We start from the raw sequence: 17912 nt of genomic DNA, 5'->3' as shown, positions 1-17912 counted from the left end.
TGAGTGAGCAGTGCAAAAAAAAACACATATAATATATATGTGTAATATGATAATATAAACCACGCTGATCAAAAAATAACGTCTAACCAGCATCATTTAGAACCACCATATATGAAGGCAATCAGCACCACAGTAGTGAACTACCCTCTCACATTAAACAGGCATCAGAAATAATAATAGATAACAATATCAAATGAATAAAGGCCACTAAAACAAAAATATTAACAGTGAATTCAGAATGAAAATACTTTCTCATGGGTACATCAAGGCCTAAGTGTCTGGAATTTCGCCCAGTTGCTTCAGGGTGTGTTGCCTGTTCCTCCAAAACTACTATTAAAACATAAATATATATCAGTCAATTAAGGAAAGGCTCAAGATATGTTTATAAAAGTCTTACTTGAATGTGTTGAGTCCATCCTTCAAAACATCAGGACTTGCGCATTCGTTTAGTGAAGTATGCAGGACGCAAAAAATTGAATTCACATCTATTTATTAAAATACAGCAGTGCCTTAAAGATTGAGGTTGCTTACAGAGCTCTGGACCAGACTATGCATCCCTGACAAGCATACAGCATTCACATCAGTTCACCAAGTCTGAGTGTCTATTCTCTCCCTGGTCCAGCAGATATCAGGTTTAAACACTGTAAATAACATTGTCGGCACGGCCATCTTCTTATTGGCTGAGACCTCAGTCCCTCCTCGGGTATGTGCCTCCCTCGTACGGACATTTCACTCTGGACATGATTGACTCTCCCTATTTAACGACTTATCTGTAGAAAAAGAGGTAGAAAAAAGACAAGACACTATACACCACCCAAGGACGTTTTTTCAAATTGTCATGCCGCCTCCATATAAGGGGTTGTTTTTCACATATAGACAACCATATATCTTTGGCTGCATTCTTTACAGAATAACACCTCTGTTTAGTACCAGCACCTGAGTTTAATAAGCACCACAAGCCGCTTTCTTTTATTCTCATAACAAGATAATATATAAAAACATAAAAATAACCCTTCAACTGATAAATATAATGGAACAGACTCACTTTTCTACACGTTTGATCTAGAGAAATCGTTGAAATATTGGTATGTACCTGCAGATGGTAGTAAAGCAACGGACGAAAAAGAAAAAAAAACAACCGACAACGATTATCTCGCGTTACTTGCAACAATACGTCATTCCATGATGGCTGAAGATCCTGGCGGAACATTTTTCAATTTCTCTATAATTTTTCTTTCTTTCTCTCTACCTCAGCTTGCCATAGAGACATGGCAGGACTCGCATTCCCGTTAAGCGTTCGCAGATCATTGGTGTCGACATGCCCAAGAAAGGGAACCGAAAACGGCTGAAATTTAGGGCCGGGGACGTTTGTTCGGAATCAGGTAGGTTACGTTTATATTAGCCAGCCAGGAAGCTAGCCCGTCCACTGTTAGCACTCCATAGTCGGCTGGAATTGAAATAGTTTACCCCTTCATTTTACAAAGTGGAATATGAGTTATTTAACTCAAATGTTATACTACATTATATTAGAAATGAGTTCTTTCTACGGGCACATTTTTTTTTTTTTTAATATTAGCTAGCGCTTTAATGTACTGCTAAAGTCTTGACAGATGGGTTGTATCTATAACTTAGTGTAAGTAGTGATGATAGTCGGCTTTGCTTATTTGTTTTAAAGACAAATGTCTCCTAAACAGTATAATTATTCGAAAATATGATGCTGTGTTTTCCTAGTGACCGTTGCTGATTATGCTGATGCCGACCCAGCCGTTGTGAAGTCGGGGAGAGTGAAAAAGGCTGTTGCAAATGCAGTTGCAAAAGAAGGTAAACCTGTTATGGCGTACAGTCTCACTTGACCTTGTCTGAAAAAGGGTAATCCAGGTGCTTAATTTAGTATTGTATGTTCTTTCTAGTAAAATTACTCTGCGGCCTGGAAGCATCTCAGGGTGCTGTAGAGGAAGTCCTCTCTTCTGCAGTTAGTGTCAAAACAGATCCTTTGGACAGCAGTGATGACCTGGACCCCGAAGAAGATGGAGAAAATGAAACTAAAGCAGCCCGCAAGAAGAAAACTAAGAGGAGAAAGGGTATTATTTGTAATTTCTTCTTGGGTACATTAATGGACGAATGAGGTGAACAAGCAGGACTGAAGATTTCCTGGTTATTTACTGTGATGTTTACATGTTTTCTTCACAGAGAGCAGTGAGAGCATTGATGGGGAGGAGTATCCAGTGGATATTTGGTTAGTGCTCTCCTCCTATATTCGGCCTGAGGATGTGTGCAAATTCGCTCTAATCTGTAGGAATGCCTGGACAGTCACATGCACTGCAGCTTTTTGGACCAGGCTGTACAGAAGGTGAGGTGGTTTTATCGATCAACAGCGTTCGCTTCAGTTATTTTCACCAAGTGGTGAACTGAAGGCAATTTTGAATGATTCATCTATTCAGTCTAAGGCTAATTTGCTGATTCACTCAAAGTCCAAGGGTTCTTGCAAGTGCAACTGGAAATAAAACCTGAGTCGCTATGCTACCCATTGTATTTTACTTAGTTTTTGAAACGGTGCATAAATAATACAAAATTTCTTAGAATTGAGAATAATGTACATGTAAAGTTCATGATTTATTGTCAAACTGAGGACCTTATCTATTTTTAGCAATGTGTGAGAAAAGATAAAATGTCTTGAATGTGGTCCAATAAATTTGCAAAGTAATGAAGTAAACTGACATATATCTTGACAACATGTAATCTTTCCCTCCCCCTATTCCATCTGTCTTTTTCAAAGACACTACAGGATTGATGCTGATCTGCCGTTTCGTCTCCAGCCTGACTCCATTCACATGATGCACTGTCTACGGGCCCGCGTCATTCGCTCCCTTTTCCATTTGTATGAGCCCTTCAGCTCACGTGTCTCCAAAATCCCTGCCCTGCCAGAATCCACGCCCACAACCTTGCTCAATTCCAAGGTAAAGGATCAGATGTGTTACTGTATTCATTGTGTAGCTATAGGGATGTAGAGCTAAGAGTTTTTTTTTCTTTTCCTTTCCCTGATCTGATTGCATGTTGCATGTGATTGGCTCAAATGTAAGGTCTCTGCCTTTTTCATGTGAATGTCTTCATGACTGGAGAGAAAAAGTCAATTTTAATCAAGCCTATATAGACACCAGTTGCCTGGGCAGTTTTAGACTTAATGAAGCAAGGTAGCCCTTGGAGAGCCAGACTAAGTTGATCTGTTTGTTTGGACTAAAAAAACTCTACTCTCAACCAATTGTAGACAGTTTGAGGTTAAACAGAAAATACATTTTCTCATTTCCCATTTCTCTGTTTTGGAAATAGATCAGAAACAAACATTCCTGTACGTTTGTTAAGACATAAAACTGACCTCCCAGCCTTGCATTGTAGTAACCGCTGTTTTATATGCTTAACTTTTTTTGTTGTAGTGTTTACTGTTCTGGGTCAAAAGGGTGTCAGGAACTCGACCAGAGGCATTGTGGGAGTTCAACTTCAAGTTTATAAAGCAGGTAAAGGGCTTCCTAAAAACCAGTTACATTACTTTCCCAATATACTAGCTTCATAACAAACTGATAGAAGCCCGTTCTGGCTCCTACTGTCATGTTTATGTTTTGTTTTCTTTCTCCATCGCAGCACGGGCACAGTAAGAATGGTTGTGCCAAGTCCCTGCTCTTGCCCAGACAATACGAAGATGTCCACACAAACCCGGATTCTGACTGCTATGTGCTTCAGGTCACCACACTCAACTTCATCTTCACTCCTGTGGTCATGGGCATGACACTGACCCTGGTTAGTACCACTAGGTTGTCCATTTTTTAAACTATTTGCAAATGTTGATGGGTTTTATTTCTACCGTTAACATTTTAAATCTGAATATACTTCATTAAGACAGTTTTTACTGAGTGAAAGTAACTGTGTAGTGCCTAAATGAGAAAAGGCTGTGGCATACACAACTAACCTGTGGGTTATTTTGGTTTTATTTAATGATCCAATCTCCAACTCTGCTATCAGTCCCTGGAAACACCACAGTTAAGTAATGCTAAAGATTTGATAGAGCTTTCCATGTTGTATGATAATGTAAAAACTGTTTAAGTAAAAAGTAAGAGTAGTGACTTTTGAATCTCAAATGATTCCTTAGATTTTCAGTTGCTGTTGTTGAATTGGCTGTATCAGGGTAGTGCTGAGAGATCAGGCAGAACCAGGATAGAACCCTGCCCAGTATCTGTGGCCATAAGAAGGTTAAGAGGATATTAGCAGATCTTTATCTGCTATAATTTGATCAAACATCAGATTGGTACTCTGTGACTTATCTGTTAGCGGTTCACAAATGCCTTCCTCTAAGAATTTAGAAAGGAAAGGAAGCTTTTTAGTTTGGTAAAAGTTGCTTGGGTTTTAAGGGATCTGTGTCAAGTTTCTTGAGATGAGCTTGAAATGTGATAGAACAAGGCCAAAGATTGGTGAGGGGTTAACTAGTGAGAACACAGGGACAAGCTAGATAACAACTCCTTTAAGAAGTTTAGTTCAGGTGACTCCTAGGGAGCAGGAAGTTGTTTTTATATAAGTTACACTCTAAGAGTTTGCAGGTCTTCATCGCAGCCCCATAAAAGCTCAATATCAATGAAGACAGAGAAGTGAAGTCTTAGGTGAATCATGTTAGAAAGACATCGAGAATGTCTCCACCTACTAGCAGTATGTTTGTTAAAGATATGCTAACTAATATATTTTTATTATGTTTGAAAATAGACAGTATTAGCTTATAATGTCTTCTCCGTCTGATCACAGACTGATGAGAAAATGAACTTGTGCACCCAGTATTAGCTCCTTAACTCTTCTCCTAATCCACACTGGTCTGTTGCTGTCTTTCTCATAGTTCACAATCAATGTCAGCACAGACATGCGCCACCACCGTGTTCGTCTGGTGTTCCATGACTCACCACTCCAGCGGGGGAAGAAGAGGGGGGATCAGGGCGGGACCCAGGTGGTTTTGGATCCTGTACACAGTGTGAGGCTCATGGACTGGTGGCATCCACAGTACCCCTATGTACCCTCCACATAGGAGTCTTGTCCCCTCGGTTCCTGCTGCAGCAGACCGTCACTTCCTGCTGACCCCGGCTGTTAATTTCATTCCTCTCACCAAACAGAAGAATTATATTGATAGTGTTATTAAGTTCTTCCTGCACTTGAATCGGATGTAAATTGTGAACTGCAGACTTGTCCTATATGAGCATTATTCCTAGGGACACTGTGCTTATTATGTTTATACAAGTCACCATAGTGACATTGGTAGTTGATTGATACATTGCCCAACCCTACACACATTGCAGAGAGGAATGTGTATTTGGAACCACAGGTTCAAACATAGTTGCATGTTGAACCTACATGTGTGACACATTTTAAAGAAGAGTTTTTAAAACTCCGTCGAACATTTGTACTGCCTCACCATAGTCTCCTTTATGTTCACTTGAAAGTTACTCTAAAATATCTTGATTTTGCATTGGTTTGAATTTTGACAATGTTGTACCAACCTAGTGGTATTACTCTTTTAAAACCATATTTTTTTTCTGGATGTATTTCATTTTCATGGCAGCCTCACTTAGTATTATGTGAATATTAATGACACTGCTCTACACTGAAGGGGCCAAAGAGATGATTTACTTCAGACGTCATTCAATCATCTGCTGATTTGAGCAGTGTTTCTTGTTTTTTTTTTTTTTTTTTTTTTTTTGTGTTTCATGGCTAAAAACATCTTGATTGTCTCCTGCTGATTATGTTTAGCCATGACCCCCGCTGCCATCTCTGGAATCTCAGTCTCAGCTTTGAATGGCTCAAAGCGTTTAAAGTGGTCTGTCCTGTGCGTATTGAATGTTAGTAGAATCTTACCAATCACATGCTTGATTGAGTGCTATGGAGGGAAAGAGAGTTACAATTGACATTGATTTATCCATTCATCAGACACAGGTAAAATCGTTTAACATGGATTGATTTGCACATATACATATATTGTGAAGGGAAAAAAAAAACATTAGATCAGCCACCTAAAGTTTACACTTCTATAAATAAAAGATAGTTGATTGCAGGATTCCATAACAGAAGACAGTTGGATGTTTTGGTTACCAGCAGTTGATTGTATTAGTGGGAGGTCTAGTTTTATCAGATGAGAGTTCCACTGATAGACAAACTTGCTGCACTGAAATAAAAACCGAAACTGCCAATGATAAATGCCTCTGGTCTTATGTCATGAAATGTACATGTACATAAATGTCATTAGTCATTTTTGCTTCCCACTGGTGGTAATACTTGGTACTACCTGTGCTGAACACCCCAGTCATCCATTCTCCTCATATCAGTAGTTAGTTTTCTTGATGTCTTGTAACTGGATAATACAAGGCCTTCCCTCACATCTCTATAATTGTAAGAATGCTTATCATGCTTTGAGTATACCCGTACCCTTTAACATTCTATATATTTTCTGCCCAGTGAGAAAAGGTCATGACACATTGAGAACTAGACAATTCGCAACCCTGCAATGCAGACTGCAGTCACAATATCACCCACATTAGGTGGTCTTTAAAATCATGGGGATACACCCATACCTGCAGTGCAATGTCAGTACAGTATTAAACAGGCTGAAATGTGAAGTTGGGAATTAAAGCTGGAGCAACTATATGTGGACCCTATGATAAAAGAAGGTGAGGAAGCTAATACAGAAATCACAAACTGGCCTCAGTAATACCAGGTCACCAGGTCAAAATGTATACTTGCAGGGACTAGTCACTCATCGGATATTATTGGTTCACATTGTATTGCACAGGGTTTCACAAATAGTACATAATAATAAGGCAGACTAACCAGTGTATCCTAACACTGATCTATTACCCTTGAAACTTAATAGGGTTTAGACTAAATGGGACATAAATATGTAAACCTGAAGCAAAAATATAGAAATAGACTGAAAGAAGCATCTCAATTGCAGACCAGAAAAAATAATAAAGATGAAGTTCGCTCCCATTAGTCGTGTTCGTCTGGGAGGTTGGAGGAACTCTTTAAAACTCTGCTTGCTGTCAACATGCACCACTTCATGGCCTCAAAATAACGCAGTCTGCGGAGGATGTGAGAAAACTACGTTTCCCACAAGCCCCCTTGCGCTTTGCCATTGGTGGTGGCACAGGTGACCGCGGACGCTCCGAGTTGTGACAACATCTCGACCGTCAAAACGAAAACAAATTAACCTCCGAGGTCCCAGTGGTTGCACACGCCGTAGCCGCCCGTGGAAATACAGAGAAACTTGAAACACTGCAGGGTTTTTCTTAATCACGACCCCCCCCCCCCAGCCCCAGCCCGCGCCTCTGGTAGCGCCTGGCAGGTTCGCTATTATCAGAGCGTGTGAGGAGAAGTGGGCACGCACTTTTCTTGAACCCGACTCTTTACTTCGTACTGTCTGACCTTCAGAGCGGGTAAGTCATATTCCACCATCGCCACCGAAATTTAGCGTCTGCGAAAACACCAACACCCCTGAAAGCCCGGCGAGTCGGAGCCTTAAGTGCGCATTTTCCGCTTTACGTGCAGCGTTTTACGATTTATTGACTTTGAAACGAATTGTCGCCGAATTATCAAAGGACGGAAATTTAAGGCAGCACTGTCCTGTACTTTTAAGTTGAGTGTTGTGAAGTCATTTCCAGATTGTTAAATAAATATTTCTGCCTGTCTGCCAGACAAGCCCTGTAGCTGTGCACGCTTTACAGCCGTACTGTGTCCTAAAACTTGACATACGGGCTGCAAGCATCACAATCACAGTGCACCATTGAGCACCATTTATTTATTTGTTTGTTTGTTTTTGTCTCCAGCGCCTGAGAACTTCATTATGAATCTGAATGGAATAATTGTAGAAAGACCGAGACGTGTAAGATAAGATAAGATATACTTTATTGTCCCTGAGAGGAAATTTGACTTGGGCAATAGGACATAAAGAACATAAAGAACACAATAGACATTCAGTACATTTTCAAATGCTTACGTTCAGATGCCATTTTCAGTTCGCTTATAGTTTATTCGTTTATTTTCTCAGATATTTTAAAGTGCATGTTGATACACAATAATAATCTTTCTAAAATAGAATAACACGATAGTATGGAAAAAGAATAGCTCTGAAGTTCTGCTGTTTGCCTTTTTGACAGGGACACTGATACTACTTCAGGACCCACTGAGTTAGAGTTAGACCATATTGCACCACTTTTCCCCCTTTTACTGTCATCTGCGAGTCTCTGCCAGGAGCTGCCCAGCTTGCCATTTATAAGCAGCAGCCAGGCTGGTATCAGTAACAACACCTCAGCCCTGGGGGCATGCTTCTATGTATAAGCTGTGACTAATTCTACAGACTGTAATACTCTGCTGCTTATTCAAGTACTTTCCTTGACAGTCCTGCATGTTGCCAACACAGAAATAATGAAGGCACCACCGATTACTTATTCTCCCCTTTGCCCCCTCTCCGCAGAGGGGTCTTTATTTACATACCGCGTGTTTATTATTAGTGAGCCTGCATGTGGAATGGAGGGTACAGTTTGTTATGCTAGTTGCTGACCACTAATGCAGTGCCATTATGTTATTCCAATAATGACATATGCGATATACCCGTTATAATTTTAGAAGGAACCGCAGGATTTACTGTAGACTATGGACAAACTATTTGACTGTATTTTTATATAGAAATCCATCTAGTAGGCCGCCCTACATGTCTCCTTAGAGTATGTGGGCTACCTTACGTAACACCAACAAAGTGCTTGACATTAGACCCTGTTCGCTGACCCCTGAACTCTCTGCCTGATCTCTGGGATCAACCAAACCATTCTCCAGAGAACACAATAAGACTCAAAGGTCAGAGCGGAGAGGTCGGTCACAATAGGTCTGATAGCTTGTAACTGACGAGTACACAATTTTTTGCAAGCTTACTGTACGTTCATGATTTGTCTACTTTCATTCTTAGTGCATTTCTGAGAAATTTCCCTTTAGACGAAAAAAAAAATTCCTAGAACATTACTCTAGATGTGTCTGCTGCCTGTTAATTAACAGTGTCAAAGTAATATTTACTGATGAGACTATATTTTTACATAATAACCAGCTGTGTAAGTCTAGCTGTGCTGACCTTTACCTGCACTGCACTCGCTTCCTTTCTGATTATTAGAACAACAAGTGTGTATAGTGCTGAGGCAAGGTTGAGAATGGGACAGAACATGAACATGGAGGAGTCAGTGGGGTTACGGAGTGCACACTGTATGAAAGATCAGGGGTCAGTAAACACGCCGAGCTGTGAGGTGACTGTCAGCAAGGTCGGAGGTCACTGGCCAGTATTTGGAGCAGCACTGACGCCTGACAAAGTGATTGCACTCTCTCCCCAATAGCACAGCTGCAACCTGCTCAGATGGCCAACAAAGGAAAACAGAGTCGAGTTTCAAGCACTAAAACCTAACAGGAACGGTGATCACTTTGACTGCTTGTTCTAATCAAGATCCTAATGCTCTGACTTGTGTTCATTAGTGTATGTTTGTGTCCGAATATGTGACATATACAGCCTGATCGCCTTGTCACAAAAGTCCAAAAAAAAGCACAAGCATTGCGCCCTGTGTGTGCTGTGTATATGGAAAAGTGTTGTGTGGGTTGTATTTTCAGCCTCATTGGACTCATGTCCACTTGAAAGTGTTGGCGATAGGGTTAATTTTCTTCAGGTAAACAGACGCAGCCGTACGGACAGACACACACACACACACACACAAACACACACAGAGGAAAACACACATACACACACACATGTACAAACACACACACACACACACACACACACACACACACACACACACACACTAATACACACAGGCACACTGGCAAATGCTCAGTGGATGTTCCCTAGTGTGAGAGAGTGTTAGTTGTGCGTAAACACAGCTTCATCCGTTTGCCATATGGACAGCTCTCCTGTGACCTGGACAGTTTTCTCTCCGTTTCGTGACATGATTCAGGAAAAGGCATATGAGGAACTGTCTCTGTGGTATACTGGGTTTCCCTTAAAAATAAAAATAAAAAAAAGACAAACACAAGACCAAACCACAATATGAGTTTGTCACTGACATTTGGACTTTTTCTAGAAATCCACAGGAATGACAGCTTGGCATGTGCTATGTGACAACATGACCCATGATCTATCAGAGTTGAGTGTGGGTGGGACGTTTTAGAGCATCTACTGAATGTGTGACTCCACTTCCTCATCTTATTGCCATTCCACTGTTTCATATCCTCTTGTGACTGACAGACAGTAGTGATTGCCTAGCGCAGTCACTCTTTTATCTGAAAGAATGGCGTCTCAGCCGCATCTGTGAAGCACACACTGCAGCTGCCCTGTTGTGTGTGTTTGGACAATTTGCTTGTTAGTATGAACTGCAGGGATCATCTGTAGTTCGTGGTTGTAGCTCTCTGCAACTTCAGCTCTCTCAGAGATTCACAATAAATGTGACAGAGTTATACTTTTATCCCCTACTATAGATGTTGAGCAGTCATCTCTGCTGTGCTTTTTAGAAATATAGACTTAACTGTTCCCAAGCACCACACTTAATTTGATTGTGACAAAATGCTACGATACAATACAGCACACATCTATGGGTTGAATTAAGAGCAGAGACAAATGACCTATATGTTCCTGTAGGTTGGAGGACTTGTTGTTTTGATCAACTTCTGACTGGTTTCAATTTTTCCTATAGAAAGAGAAATGAGCTCATATGAGGATGTTGAAAGACCCACTGATGATTCATGACATGATTGTGCAACTTTTATTCGTCTTAAGGATCTTATGTTTGCCTGTGATTAGGTAGACCATGACTTAATGATTGTCTTCAGTATGTGGCTGGTATTAATGCCAGAGTACGTGGACTGGTTTTTACCTTTTTATAGTGTCAACCTCAGTTGAGATGGACAATTTGTTATCCTCCTTAGGATACAAAAGGTGGTAGCTCTTTTGGGCTCACATAGGGCCCCATTTTAGGTTACATAGCTCTTCATGGTTCCTCTTGATCATTGAGAAGTACAGTATTTCCTTCCACTTATCTTGAAGACACTTGGCTTTCCGTTCAGAATCAAATATAAGCACTTACTGTTTGATTATATCAGATTCAGTTCAGATTCTTAATACCTTTGCCCCTTCAAATGTCTCTGATGTCCTGCATCACCAGTGTTTTCTCTGTATTGCCGTATGTCATAGGACCTGAAGCTGCTGGCTGTTTGTTTGCTGAAGTAAATGAGGATCAGACCCATAGACTGTGGAACAGCCTCCCCTTTTAATCTCGAGTCTGCTTCCACTGTTGACATTCTTGAATACAGCCTCTAAACCCATTTCTTTCTTTAAGATTGCTCACACTTATGCATACAAATTTGAAAATGCATCTTTTTGTGCATTAACTATACTAAACCACCCTTTTTCATCTCAGCAAACTTCATTTTAAAATGCCTGTTTCAGGTTTCAAGTCTAGGCTGGTGAAAATTGACATTCTTGAAAACATTATGATTTTCACCTTGTCAGCCTTTCATAACATACACAGATTATTAGTAATGCCACTCTCTGCCCCCTCCAACTTTCTTTTCGTTTGCTTTTTTTGTATCACACTATGCATGTGTTTCAGTTTCAATGTTTCCATTGTAAGATGACCTGATCTAAAACATGCTGTATTTCAGGGTCTCATTGCAGTAGTCTAGGAACTAGTCTGTGTTACCAAGTAGTATTTACGACCCTCAGTCAAATCACAAAGCTATTTATTGGCAGTTGGCAAACAGATGTTTGTCAACTGCCAGGAGGAAAGAGAAGGAATCTAACCTTTTGCACTTTGAAAATCAGCAAGAACATGTGCTGTTGTTACAAATACTTTTTGCATTAAGTGACATGACAACTTTGGTTGAGAGAGGGGAAAGTATTAAATTGGCCTTGATCAATACTGAACTTCATTATAGCAGAAGTGAAACTGTCCTAGTGGAGATTATCACTTTAAACCTGTGTGATATCACTGCTCAGCTGAAGAACTCAAGGGAGTCTCCTTCAGTCAATAGCAGGCATCTTCTTTCCTTGAACAGTTTTTAGAAGGGCTCTTATTTGTTAGGATTAGTAATGTTGAAAACGTCAGCACTGTACGCAGCCAAAACTTATTGACATTTTTAATAGACGGTTTCTTTCTCGTCTTTGTTAGTCACAGGGTTAGTCACAGTCTTTAGCGGAATCATTTGTAGTAAAAATTCAGTGATACGCTGTATAAGCTTTTGTCTGTGAATCTGTGTATAGAGACACCGTTTTCCTTTGTCTGCACTGTTTAATCAAGAACTGTCCCCATATTTGGTCAGAGGACAAGAAACGAATGCTGATCCTGCACCCACACACACACACACACACACACACACACACACACACACACACACACACACACACACACACACACACACACACACATACAGTTACGAAGTTCTTTTTTAAGCTTATCTAATTGATTATCACCCTCTTGACCTGTCCTTGAACTCTCCCCGTGTTTTCCATTGTTCCTGTCCTCTCTTTATTACCTTGTCTTCCCCCTTTCTCTCTGTAGTTCTTTCTCTCTTTTCCTCTCAGAAGTCTGAAGAGGTCAAAGGCAGCCAAATTCTTCATACTTAATGGTAATTAGTTTTCAGCTTGTCAACACACTGAGGATGAAAGTTGGAGAAGGAGAATGGGAGAAAGAGGGATAATGAGAATGAGAGTGAGGGGGAATGGAAAGATTTGTAAAGAATCAGGTTTTGTGGTGTGACGGCTGTAGTGGAATTAATTGTGTGCGTGTATGTGTGTGCCTTATCTTCCAACTCATCTCCCAAATGCCTTCCATTCCATCTCCCCGCACATGGTGACTCTCACCCATCCAAAAAGAAATGCTGTGTGGCTGGTTGGCTGATTACTTCACTGCTCTCTCTCTATGACAAACAAGCACACTCATAGATCCCCACTTTTGTTTACTCAGTATTAATGACAGATAATTTATATGCTCAGAATAAAAATAGAGTGAAAAATAAACATCTGGTGGATAAGTGCAATGTGATTGGGACATCCATTCATAGCAGCCCATGTAATACATCAACACTAGATCCTAGTGTATTTTTCGGTTTGTAAATCAACTACCATTTATTTGTGCGAAGTTTTCAAAGTTATGGAGGAACAATACAAAGATCCATGGGATTGTAATCAATTTTATTCATTCATCATTATTCATCCTTTTATTTGGTTAATGTCATCAGAGATAGCTGGTGATATGTATCGTTAAACCACAAAAGGAGGTTACATACTCATGCACACAACTTGAGGTCACCTTGGGTCACATGATGTAATGGATAAATTATTTGAATTGAAAACAAGTCTGAGAAAAGTGAATATTGACAGCAGTGTCATGCTGGACCCACTGCAAACTCACCATTTTTTAACCTAGGATTGTTTAAACTTACAGAACTTTATTTGAAAAGATACCAAATATTTAAGGCTGATGTAGAGGATAATGTGTATAAAATGAAGAGTGATATATCTACAATATTTCCATTTGATGTGAGACCATTAAAAATGGCATGTTGTTTGATTATTTCACTCAGTGTCAGCAGCATCATATAGCTTCAGATACAGAGTATATATCATACAAACAAAGTTTTAGAAAAACATTCGAAATTTTGTGTGCAAATCCACGTTTAAATGATTTAAAGGCAGACTAATCATCTGCAACACTACCCATAACTTGTCTGGTATATTGACAGCACTGTTTGTCCTACTAACAGATAGATAGCCTAAGGTTAGCATAGCTGGGTCAGACTTCACTCAGACATATCAGCACAGTCGTTTGACACTTTCAATAGAGCTACAATGATGGTCTATTTATGTAGTATTTGTTTGCAGCCTTCTTGCAACAATGGCAACGGATGGAGTAAATGATGGGAAACTTGCCCGCCGGACAAGTAAAGAGGGTCTTGGGGGGTGTGTTTGTGTGTGTGTGGACGTATGTGTGTGTGCATATGTGTGTTTGGGTCCGGCCTCCTCCATAGGCCATTGTCAAAAGAGTACAAAACTGTCTTGGTTAATGATTTCCCCTCCTACACATATGCCTTATGACTGGCCAGACTTGACAGGAACACAGCTTTCCCAACCAATAAGCTGAGGGCCTGGAGGGGTCCTGCCCCTGGACCAAAATAACCCAGTAAATACACTGCGGGCACTATGAGAACTGGAGCCTGCCTACTGGTGAATGCTTTGTGTACAAACAAGGGATGCTTGTTAGTTGGGCACCGCTGAACCATGCTGGCTAGTGTTCTCCTCTGTAGTGATAGGCACAATTAGCTGAGTGGCACTTTGATAGCAATGTTTGTGTATCAGCATTCATGGACACAGGATGGAGGGCATATAGGAGAGTATGGATGGAGGGGTATTAATAGTCTGTTTACATACAGAGATGGAAGATCAAGGCCTGAGACAAAGTCCCCCCCCCCAAGGTTTATTTATTGAATGTCAGTGTGGAACAGTACAAACAAACATCTTGAACAAATTACATTTTTCCTTTTATCCCAACCCCAGGCATCCCACTGACATATGATAGACACAAGCTTATGGCTCAAACCTGCACAAACAGACACATAATTAACTCACAAATGACAATGACCAAAAAGGTTGCATATGGAAGTTACAAAGAGAATTAAATAGATAAATAAAAAAATAAAACCCACAATACTAAAAAAAAAGTGTAAATTAATTAAAAAAAAACAAACAAAAATACAAAATAATAAATAAATAGTTGAAGTATAATGGAAATAGTCAGTAGCAGTTACTCAGAGATGAAAGTCTCAGGTTTTTCAAAAAAAGAATAGAAAAGAGCCCAGTACTTTATAGAACCTATTCACTGACTTTTGAGTGGAGTGACTGATTTTTTTCAAGTTTCAAACACAGCATAATGTCCTCTCCGTCTCACTCCCAGGCAGTATCTCTCCTTTTGAGTCGGATAGCGTGTTGGTCCTGAATCTGATGGAGAGAGTTAGCATGTTATTTCTCTAAACTTAAAATTTGATTAGAAATGTCGATTTTTTTTTTTTTTGGATTTTTTTTCTGCCTCAAGCATTTCTTTTTTAATGCACCAAAAGAAATCACTTCTCTTCTTATGTATGCTTTCATGGCTTCCCATTTGGTTTTACTGAAGACAATGCCAGTTACTCTAATACTTAAGAAAAATTAATCTGAGTTGAAATATGGGCAATAAAGTGCTCATCATTCAACAACAGTGTGTCTAATTTCCAGTGCTACCCTGTAAAATTCAAATTTGGGAAAGTTAGTTCAACAAAAAGAGGTGAATGGTCTGATATTACGATACTTTGATAGGAACATGATCTAAATTAGGGAGAACACTATAAAAAAGTAGTCCAGGTGGTTATAGGTCTGGTGAACGTGAGAGAAAAAGGAGTATTCTCTACCTGTAGGGTGTAAAAAATGCCATGGGTCAAAAAGACTGTAATCTACAAGAAAAGATTTAATGAGCCTGGCAGATATACTAAGAGAGGTGGATTTGAGGTAGGAGTGGTCTAGGACTGCATCCAAAAAAGAGTTGAAATACCTTCTGAGAATTAACAAGTGTGAGATCAAATCATGGAGCTGGGAGAAAAATTTGTAAAAAAAGAAAACATCATCTGACTTTGCGTCACAGCCTTGCCGTAAAGTTTTCCTGAAGCAATAATAAAATGCCCATTTTTATCTGAGATAGAATAGGATGTTTTTTTTTAATATATTCCTATTAATGAGAATAGCTGTACCCCAAGCGTTGAGCCCAAACTGAGAATGAATAAGCTGCCCTGACCATCTATTGCCTAGATGCCACAGATCAGCATTGTGCAGGTGGGTCTCTTGAAGAAAATGCCACCCCTGCCCTCAACTGCTTAAGGTGAGCCAAAACGTTATTCCTTTTTTACTGGATGATTCAGTCCCTTGACATTCCAGCTAATAAAATCGAGATTGCTGGCCATTTAGATCTATAAAGGGTCTGTAAGAAGTGAAAAGGCAGCAAAGCCTCACTATGCTATTAACGGGATGAAATTAGTTGCTCTGACGAGAAAAGATACACAACAGAACAGAATAAACAAACTGCAAAGAGAAAACATAAAGACAGGAAGGCAAAAAAAAACTAGAGAAAAAAACTATAACCAAACCAATGGTCACTTTACCCCTCCTCTCGTGTCCCGCAAAAGCAAACTTGAAAGAACATTATCTCATCATGTAGAGACCATTTCAACCAATCCATTAACTTCCAATCTCCACTGTATTCCCGCGAAAACAAAAACCAAAATCAACCCTGTTATGACGGATTTATATGGGTCTAGAGCAGATCAGTTAACAGAGCAGTAAACAGGGAAAAATAGTTTAAAGCAAATTTTTTGTGAAATTGACATGACCAATTTCCTTCCAACCAGAATCACCTGCAGAAGTCCTTGTCACCTTAAGTTATACTGAAATTGAAAAGATCACTTGGTGACCGGTCAAAACAATAGAAAATCACAGTCTGTTGCATACTCACTGAGCGGACGAAGTAAGTCCCATTTCTGTCAGACAGTCTCAGCATCTTTTCTCAGTGGAATGGAGATACAATCAAGCTAGCGGGGTAGCCGATACAAAAGTCCGGTTAGAGCCAAGAGTAACTGTTGCAATTCTTGCTTCTTCACACCATATGAAAAATTAATCTGATGACATGTACGACCAGAACAGCGACCAGAATATACATGTACGTTTATCCCTCTGCAGTCCAACAGCCTCAGACCAATAGATGTAGCCAACAATTGGCTGATACATTAAGTTGAAAGCGCCAAATCCTCCTGGAAGGTCTGGAGGAAGTTGGCAGACTCTGAAAAAAATCATAAAATCTGATTTTGTGGCTATTGTGCTCCAGATTGCCACATTTATGAGCCTCATGCATAACTAGGCCTTTCATCTGATAACGGTGGAAGCGAATGATGACCGGGTGCGGTTTGTCCCGTGGTCTGGGTTTGGGCGCAAGGCTCCAGTAGGCTCTGTCTAATTCAGGAGGTGAAGGATTTGTTTGGCTGCCAAAGACATCAATAAGCATCTGAGGGAAAAAATTGGTTGGGTGTGGACCTTCTATCGACTCAGGTAAGCCCACAGTGCGGATGTTTTGACTCCTGGATCTTCCAAATTGTAAAGTTTAGATTATAGCCTCTTGTTGTCTTGAGCTAGGATAGAGCAAGTGGAATTGAGATGTGCTAAGCATTGGTTGGCATCCTCCATGTGTGTTTCCAAGGGAGTGATCTGCTGTTCCTGTCTAAAAACTGTAGCTTGGATCTTCTCAAGTTTTGTGTCCAGAGTTCGGAAAGAGGACTTGAGGTCTGCGACAAGCACCGACCTGTGTTGGGCCAGAATAGAGATGTCCGCCATTGTTATGCTATCGTTAGCAGCAGTATCTCCAAGTAATTGATCTTCTTTGTCTCCCCGCTTTAGGCATCTTTTGCAATTTTTAGAGCTGTCAAACTGCAACAAACAAATACTCTTTTCACTGACAGAAAAATGGGTTGATATTTTAAAATTGCAAAACTTAACAGTGGGAGCTACTGGAAAATATGCCTACTACATACTCTCCAAACTGGAAAGAAATGAAGGTTTTAATAACATGGCAATACTCCACTTCCCAATACCGAACAAACATCATGCAAAGAGTGTCATTCAATCAAGCTGCTGGTTATAGTGGATATCCTGCATGTGGCCTTTACAGTATACTTGTATGGCCATACTGTATGTGGAACAACCAGAGGCAGATGCAGATTGATTTGCTCATTGATTTTAAAGCTGGTCACTCTGAATTCTTGTTTAAATTAGTTGAGCTCACATTAAGGAC

At 40.1% G+C, this 17912-nt stretch overlaps 2 protein-coding genes across 4 annotated transcripts in view; both read left to right on the top strand.

Moving 5' to 3' along the window:
• Window positions 1–1160: 1160 nt before the first annotated feature.
• tmem183a (transmembrane protein 183A) lies at window positions 1161–6191 on the top strand. The gene is made up of 8 exons (XM_040158511.1): window positions 1161–1382; window positions 1732–1821; window positions 1911–2081; window positions 2191–2350; window positions 2777–2957; window positions 3432–3512; window positions 3637–3792; window positions 4874–6191. Exons 1-8 carry the CDS (start codon window positions 1319–1321, stop codon window positions 5057–5059), a joined length of 1089 nt encoding a protein of 362 aa, XP_040014445.1. The 5' UTR covers window positions 1161–1318; the 3' UTR covers window positions 5060–6191.
• Window positions 6192–7351: 1160 nt separating this feature from the next.
• Window positions 7352–17912, top strand: part of tfeb (transcription factor EB) — a 33310-nt gene continuing 22749 nt past the window's right edge. For 2 of the 3 annotated variants that reach the window (XM_040159516.1, XM_040159514.1), the window contains exon 1: window positions 7352–7457. The gene's annotated coding sequence lies outside the window, so the exon portion shown is untranslated. Of the gene's footprint in view, window positions 7458–12631; window positions 12676–17912 lie in introns of all 3 variants that reach the window. The other variant, XM_040159515.1, reaches the window with a different exon arrangement.

This window comes from Xiphias gladius, chromosome 21 (genome assembly GCF_016859285.1).
Source record: "Xiphias gladius isolate SHS-SW01 ecotype Sanya breed wild chromosome 21, ASM1685928v1, whole genome shotgun sequence".
Classification (NCBI taxonomy): domain Eukaryota; kingdom Metazoa; phylum Chordata; class Actinopteri; order Istiophoriformes; family Xiphiidae; genus Xiphias; species Xiphias gladius.
The sequence above is the reverse complement of the archived record's forward strand: the minus strand, read 5'-3'. Positions and strand labels throughout refer to the sequence as shown.

Bases quoted from the DNA above. Each gene is read 5' to 3' on its own strand.
- tmem183a (XM_040158511.1), top strand. From the start codon at position 1,319: ATGCCCAAGAAAGGGAACCGAAAACGGCTGAAATTTAGGGCCGGGGAC. The intron at 1,383-1,731 runs GTAGGTTACGTT...GTGTTTTCCTAG, and splicing joins GGACGTTTGTTCGGAATCAG to TGACCGTTGCTGATTATGCT. The intron at 2,082-2,190 runs GTATTATTTGTA...TTTTCTTCACAG, and splicing joins GAAAACTAAGAGGAGAAAGG to AGAGCAGTGAGAGCATTGAT.